This window comes from Macrobrachium rosenbergii, chromosome 39, assembly GCF_040412425.1.
Source record: "Macrobrachium rosenbergii isolate ZJJX-2024 chromosome 39, ASM4041242v1, whole genome shotgun sequence".
NCBI lineage: Eukaryota > Metazoa > Arthropoda > Malacostraca > Decapoda > Palaemonidae > Macrobrachium > Macrobrachium rosenbergii.
In genome coordinates, this window is record NC_089779.1 from 19,640,343 (window position 1) to 19,647,842 (window position 7,500).

Below are 7,500 nucleotides of genomic sequence, written 5' to 3' on the forward strand. Positions count from 1 at the left end.
GAAAGAGTTTCCATTTCATACTGGAAGGTCCCCAGACGGACAAGGGTTAACCCTGAAAGGAGAAAGATCCACAAGAGACTGATTCAAGGTGTATGGCTAAATAATCGGAATTCTCATCTTGCTTTTGTGGTTCTGAGGTGAGACAAAACTCTGAAAACAGGACACACAAAAAAGGAAGGTGTCACGAAGGTTTGCACCTGTTGACATTAAGGCAACCAGAACTCACCTAAAACTAGAAAACTAGAATGACAACCCTCAGGATTTGAGTGCATCAAATATGTCCCATTTGCCAATTGTTGTTGCTTGAGGTAGATTCGAAGTATTTCTCAAAATTGCCTCCATATTCCTCGTGAAATAGAATTGTAAGGTAAGAAATCTGATTCAAACTGTTCTATAGCCGACCAACCCATGACTGTTACAGTAACAAAGGGAAAATGTACATTAATCATATTGATTCTACCCTTTAGCCCCAAAAATTGCTAAAAAAGAACTGTGGGGAAAGACAGGCCAAATGAACATTTCTTCTAGTAGTAAACGACGGATTTCAGTAAAGTGTAGAAAAGGAACAGATGAAGAAAAGAACACAGTAATGAGTATTTATCTCTCACCTTCACAGCGCGAACCATTCCGTGCAAAACCGAGTGCACAGGAACAGGTGAAACGTACAAGCTTGTCGGTGCAAGCTTCATAGTCACCGCAGTTGTGGCTTCCCTCTGAGCACTCATCTGTGGGAAAAGTTGTATTGTAGTTAGAGAGCAGTCATTCCATATATCCATCCCTTCAGATAAAACTCACATAGAAACATGAGAAAATGACTGATAAACTATCTGGAAGGGATTCCTTTATTTAGTGGATCAGGATAGAAACATTTCAGTGTCATTCAATTCACTTCTACCGAAAATTATACTTATATGTAATAATTTTATCGTCCTTTCCTGAGCATAAGTATTACTGACCAGTCTCTAACAAAGAGATGACTCCAGATATTTCCTGGTGAAGGGACGATTCCAGTTCCTGTTGTCCTGGAAGGGGAAAATCATCCCATGAACACTCACCTTGAACTCTTATCCATTTTCAGTCCTATTCATACTTTTACATGTAATGTGTCTAAGTAATATCAAAGTCCTGTACTGTAGTACAAAATTAGCAAATAAAAAATTAGTAACATTTATTTTTCAATCCTGACATAAGGAAATATTACAAAAACAGTAAATCATAAATTAAGAATTACGTCAAATCCCTTTCGGATGGAATACGTACCTGCTAACGACAGGTTTTTGAAGTATTCCAAGTCTTCCTTTCCAAGGCAGTCTCTTCTTTCCTGTTGGATCCCTGCAATATATAGGAGGTGCTCCAGATGAAGAGTTTATATATATATATATATATATATATATATATATATATATATATATATATATATATATATATATATATATATATATATATATATTATATATATATATATATATATATATATATATATATATATATATATATATATATATATATATATATATATATATATATATATATATATATATATTTTACCTGAAAAGAACAGAACCTAATACCAAATGACAGAGTATCTATGAAAATCATAGCACCCTTTCGTCTCAAGTGAATCATAATTGGCATGATCATAAATATTTGTGCCATGATATTTTGATAAACCTTCTTTGCAAGAGACCTGGTTATCATCATTATCATTCAGTATCACTAAACATAACACTGACTATTATCTATTGCCAGCGGAAACGCCAATGGCTTGGCATTAACATTTAGAACTATTTTCCACAACTGACAGTATTTAACTTTCAGAAACGAGTGAGGAACACTGAAGAAGCTTTGCATTTACATTCTGATGTCTCCAGGTCTTGCCAAATATCCAGAAAGAGAAAAATAATCTCCTTTAGAAGATGCTTCAGTCAGGCAGATTTGACATCTATTAAATGTGAAGACTAAATAGAATATCTATTTCCTCTGATTATGCAAACATTCATTTCCTTCCCATAGAATTGGAGTGGAAGGAAGGAAGGAAGGAAGGAAGGAAGGGTCATATCTGTCTCTAAAGGTGCAGGGTCAAAGTGTTCTATATGTCAACAAAACCTTCACATCAATTACTACTAATCTGTACATTTTTTCCAGTACTTAAAACTCCCTCTCCAAGCAATGATAAGCATTCTTTCTCACTTGTTTGCATTGACAGGCACACAACCACCCATGCACAAACACAAGATATGAGTAATGCATATACTATTACTGGTTGTATATTAAATGTTGCATTAAAATTCTTTAAAAATATGAGAGTGGAAATATATATGACAGGGACTTCAGAGTCCAGCTTCTCCTAAACCTTGTTTGTTTAGTGTAAAGGCTTTACATGATCCTGCCATAATCTCTGGAGAATAGACTCACTTTGCAAAGAGTCCTGGTTGTCAGTCGCTGTACCTGAAGAAAACAGAACAATAACCAATAGCTTATAAAGTTTGATTCTTATAATCACATTGGAATATTGATCAGTATATCATCAGAGTTACCGTATGGAAGACTTTAATTTCTTCCCTATTCAGGAATCAGTTGAAAATCCAGACATGGTGCTTTCAGAAGGACAGCCACAGACATTGTGGAGTTACAAATACCTTTCACGTGTTCCATCGCGTGGTGAAGTTCTGGAAAGTGAAAATCAGTCTTCCTTTACATGGCAACATAGTCAAAGGACATTAGATTCAAATAAGAATGTGACAGAATGTGGCTGATACTAAATTAAGAAGACTGTTGACTTAATTTACTTTATTCCTTCAGCAAAGGACTTTGCTATTTAGTAAAACCCAAACTTGGAAAAAATTACATAAAAAATACCTTGAAGATTGTTTTCAACGCGTTGAAGTTTCTCCTGCATTTCTGAAAATATAAATGATTGTTTGGAGAACATTAGTCTTTCTTCTTAAAACATTAGGCTCACTTTAACAGCGAGTTAACTCATTCTATGAAGTAGAGAGACTCATTAAGTATAGGAAGTTGTTATGTGGCAGAACTTAAGCATTTGGGAGCAAAATATATAAAAATTACATTGAATTTTGTCTTCAACATGTTCCTGTTTCTGATGCACTTCTGGAAAGATAAGTCATTGTTTAAAAAAAACTGTTTTTTTTTAAACTATACTGCACAAGAAATGCGCGAATAACGGGGAAACATGAATAAACTCACGTAACCCAGGATCTTAATACAGGAGAGAAATATACACGAGACCGTTCAAATGTTCTTCTGCATTCATTAGCTTTATAGTGAGAAATAAATCACAAGAAGTCATGACTTACTCTGTCTTTTCTCTTCACCTGGGGTTCACTTGTGTAAGTGACAAGGGAGTGGAAACGACCAACCGGTGAAGAAAACAGAAGACAGAGATAAGAAAACAACAAATGAATAGAAACTGAAATCAATTAAAACAACAACAGAAAGCAAAGTAAGTGTGCTTGAAAAATATGCCAACTTCATTTCATGGCTTGACACTGCAAGGAACAGACGGCTCCTGGTGCTGGGACGTGTGACAACATAACATTACGACAGAGTGTGAATAGTGTGGATGTGGAAGTTCTGCAGAATGAGTAGCTCACACACACACTGGCTCTTAGGGTGAAGAGATTGAGTGAGCTATAAATGAAGTTCCCTGTGGAAAAGGAACTGTATCTTCCAGTAATCTTTGTAAAGGATGAAGATCTTGACAGGCTTCAAGCACTAAGTCAGGAAAAGTATGACAACAACAGCAGCTGAGGTTAAGATCTGAAACAGATGGCACTGATAATGTTATCTCTGTAGGTGTAGAAAACCTAACAAACAACACTACGTCTCATGGCTGCAGACACCACGACAGGAAGGAGGAGAAATCTCTGGCAATAGCAGAAAAGAAAAATCTGAAGGAGCCTAATGAACAAAACCTCTGTTTTCTAGCAGCATGATAGGAAACGCTCTTTTAGCTGCTGTGGGAAAGAACACTATGAGTTGAAAGTAACACCAAGTATTGTATTGTCTGGCGTTCACGACTATTCAGCACAGTTTGACCTACTCAAACTGAATCATTGAACGGGAACTTGGTGCAAAACTGACTAATCAGGCGTGTCTTTGCTCCAATGAAGTTTAGCCATTTTTTATCACCTACACCAAACTAATCCCCTTAGATGGCTGAAACAGCGTCTGTAATCAGACCCAGTGCATTATTAGATACTTGGGCAGAGTCGTTTGTCAGTTCAAGACAATAAAAAAATAGACAGAGTTCCTGTGCTGACCTGCCATGCTGAACAATAGCAAGAAACAGAAATCAATTCTTGTACTCAACCAATTTTTACATGAGGCAATTCAAAATGCCAACATCATTTCTGAAGTATGAGACCTACAACATATATGAATTATCAGGTTCCCTACAAATCTGAGATAGAAAGGTCTGTGACAGCCTCATTCATAATCCCCCAACTAATAATGGAACTTACTCTGCAGTAAACAGCCATGCCCTGTGCATATGCTGCGCTGTGCCTACATACAAAGGAAAGCTATCAAGTTCTGGAACTAGCAATTCAGCCTTAGACTCAGTTCCTGAAACCAGATAAAGATGACAAATCAGGTCATACTTACAGATATGACACTGAAGGTCAAGAGGTCTGCATTAGGGCATTAAATATATAAGAAAAACCTCAGATTTCTTTTCATTGGATTAGGCTGTAAGAAAACCACAATTTTAATGTAATTTTAAATTATTCACAACATAATCAGCAATGACTCAAGAAACTGTAATGACGCCAAAAATCAATCTGGAAAAAAAAATTCCAGAAATAAACAAGCAGATATGGTGGAGCCAGTCCACCAGACAAAGAAAAACACGTCTTCCAGGGCTCCCCCTTCACTCAACCAGGAGAGAGAGAGAGAGAGAGAGAGAGAGAGAGAGAGAGAGAGAGAGAGAGAGAGAGAGAGAGAGAGAGAGAGAGCAGTAACGATGGGTTCCGAAGAGAAATTGAGAGAACAGTTAAAATCTAAAAACTCAGATTCAGAGGAAGACATTTCCTACATAATACGAGAACAAAACAGATACCTCTAATGAACCTTCCCAGACTCCCATGTTGGAAAGAAAGGCAAATGGAGCCCCAAAGGAAAGTGTGCTTGAACAAATGGCAACACACATCCAGGAGGGGGTTGTGAAGTGAGATAAGTGAAAATGAAAATGAATAAACAGCATGAATGGCTTAAGACTTATTATTACATCAAATAGATTACCTTATCTTTAAAGAAAAAACTAATAGAATATGCATCACAAAAAAGAACTGTAAACGAACATGATCGCTGCATTACCCTTCAGCTGGCTCAAGGCTGCTTCTTGCTTCTTTAGTGATGCTTCTTGCTTCTCCAGTACTTCTTCCATCTTGATGAAGAGAAGATTCTCCCATTCCTGACAGTGGACTAAATTCCCCACTGTCAGGACCAGAGCGAACGTTAATATTGCAGGCTGCATCTCTGCAGAAGAGACCCACTGACTGGCTTTCCCTTGCAGCCCTGGGTCTTTATATACCCATTTCTCAAGAGGATGCATTAGTCAGACACGTGACTCAGTCCACTGTTCAAGGACCTTGTCTCTCTCTCATCAGCCCAGAGTTCAAGTGGATGACTGATAGGCTGGGAAATTCTGTCGCCGGTTCTGTCATCATGGCCTGGTGATTAAGAAGCACTCGTCAGGGTCATGATAAGACTTACCAAGTGCCACTTGTGAGCCGACTGCTTCGTTACTCCTCGATTTTGAGGGATAAAGGAAAATGAATAAAGACGGATTTTATCTTATACAAATGGCAATACCTGTGGTAACAAGGAAAGCAGAGATAATAATGAAGATGATGAGGATATTTTCAGTTTCTGTATGATACATGATAAAGATTCACTTTCTTTCACATGCCAAATTTTGAGACATTTTCGTAGATTTTTCACCCTTTCATTTGTTGAGAGAGAGAGAGAGAGAGAGAGAGAGAGAGAGAGAGAGAGAGAGAGAGAGAGAGAGAGAGAGAGAGAGAGAGAGAGAGAGAGATTTAGCATTGATTATTTGATGAAGAACAAATACCAACACAAACTATTCCCCAGATTAGATTAGATTTTGACAGTGAAGCCTTTGGATTTCCTCTAAAACTGTTTCAATTATTAATCTTTTCCTGCTGATTGATGGAAGAGGAAGAAGAAGAAGCGTCCCTACTGCGCAGAAAACTTCCACAGAAACAACTAATGTGAGACGTCTCATTAGCAACACTAGACCCTTCAACATCCTCTGCATCACTCTCTTGCAAACTGACAGACACTCTTGCAAGGTGTAATGAAGGTTGAATTTTAACCTTTATCTTATGAGAGAGAGAGAGAGAGAGAGAGAGAGAGAGAGAGAGAGAGAGAGAGAGAGAGCAACTGAAAAACCACGTTGCAATAAACATGGAATATCAAACATCTCAAAAGAGGAAGATATAGCCAGTGTTCAAGGGCCATACCTATGTACTCTCTCTCTCTCTCTCTCTCTCTCTCTCTCTCTCTCTCTCTCTCCCCGTTCGCGTGATGAAACCTGGCTGCTTCTTATCACCTGCAGGACCACTTCTATCTCGCGAATTAGGAGCCATTGTGTTTGTGGAGTCATTGGATGGGTGTCCATCCATACAAATGATTAAAGATAAGAAGCACTGGGTCTGGTCAGTTCTTGGATGGATGCCTGCAAATATACTGGTTCTGGATTTGTGATGGCAAATGGAAAGAAAGCAAATAAATGATACGGTATTAGGCTCATTCAGCCCTTGGATGGGTGACCAATGATGAAGCCAAATGAAGTAGTCTATGCTGCATCAATTCAGAGCAGTTCCTTTCGACACCTCTCTTGTCCCTCTTTCTGTCTGTCTGTTTGTCTGTCTATTCGTAGATTAGCCTTTTCCTCTCTCTCTCTCTCTCTCTCTCTCTCTCTCTCTCTCTCTCTCTCTCTCTCTCTGTTGAGAGCAATAGAATAATATTGCAGATAATAGAAAAGTATCCTGATGTTTTAAATACACACACACACACACACACACACACACACACACACACACACACATATATATATATATATATATATATATATATATATATATGACTATTTATCACATCACCGTGATTCATATACAATCAGAAAGCTACAAACGTCCTTTAATATCCAATTCACTCTACCTTGGAAATAATATATTTTCATATATGTTACCGAAAGGAATTTTTAGTTGATAATAAGTCCACCGTCCGTGAGGTCGAACCAGCGACGGACGAGGAATCAGGACTACAGTGACACACTAGCATGATCGGCCACAGAGAGGTATAAGTGAATAACATCTCCCATCATCTCACCCGTCGAACTCAGGTGTTTGCGTTTGGAGGCGATATCCACCCACCTCTGCCATGTTGACCGTGTAGTGCATTTGTCGCGCGTAGCCATATTATGACTATTTATCACATCACCGTGATTCATAT

The 7,500-nt window shown here is 38.1% G+C and overlaps 1 protein-coding gene across 2 annotated transcripts in view; it reads right to left on the reverse strand.

The window, feature by feature from the left end:
- The window catches only part of LOC136825817 (nidogen-2-like), a 9,515-nt gene extending 3,997 nt beyond the window's left edge, over window positions 1–5,518 (reverse strand). Inside the window, exons 1-7 of one of the 2 annotated variants that reach the window (XM_067082764.1) lie at window positions 5,338–5,518; window positions 2,860–2,901; window positions 2,640–2,669; window positions 2,416–2,448; window positions 1,261–1,332; window positions 957–1,022; window positions 609–725 (exon numbers count right to left, since the gene is read on the reverse strand). In XM_067082764.1, the coding sequence (XP_066938865.1) occupies window positions 609–725; window positions 957–1,022; window positions 1,261–1,332; window positions 2,416–2,448; window positions 2,640–2,669; window positions 2,860–2,901; window positions 5,338–5,497 (520 nt within the window). In that variant the 5' untranslated portion in view covers window positions 5,498–5,518. The remainder of the gene's footprint in view (window positions 1–608; window positions 726–956; window positions 1,023–1,260; window positions 1,333–2,415; window positions 2,449–2,639; window positions 2,670–2,859; window positions 2,902–5,337) is intronic. The other variant, XM_067082765.1, reaches the window with a different exon arrangement.
- Window positions 5,519–7,500: the final 1,982 nt, after the last annotated feature.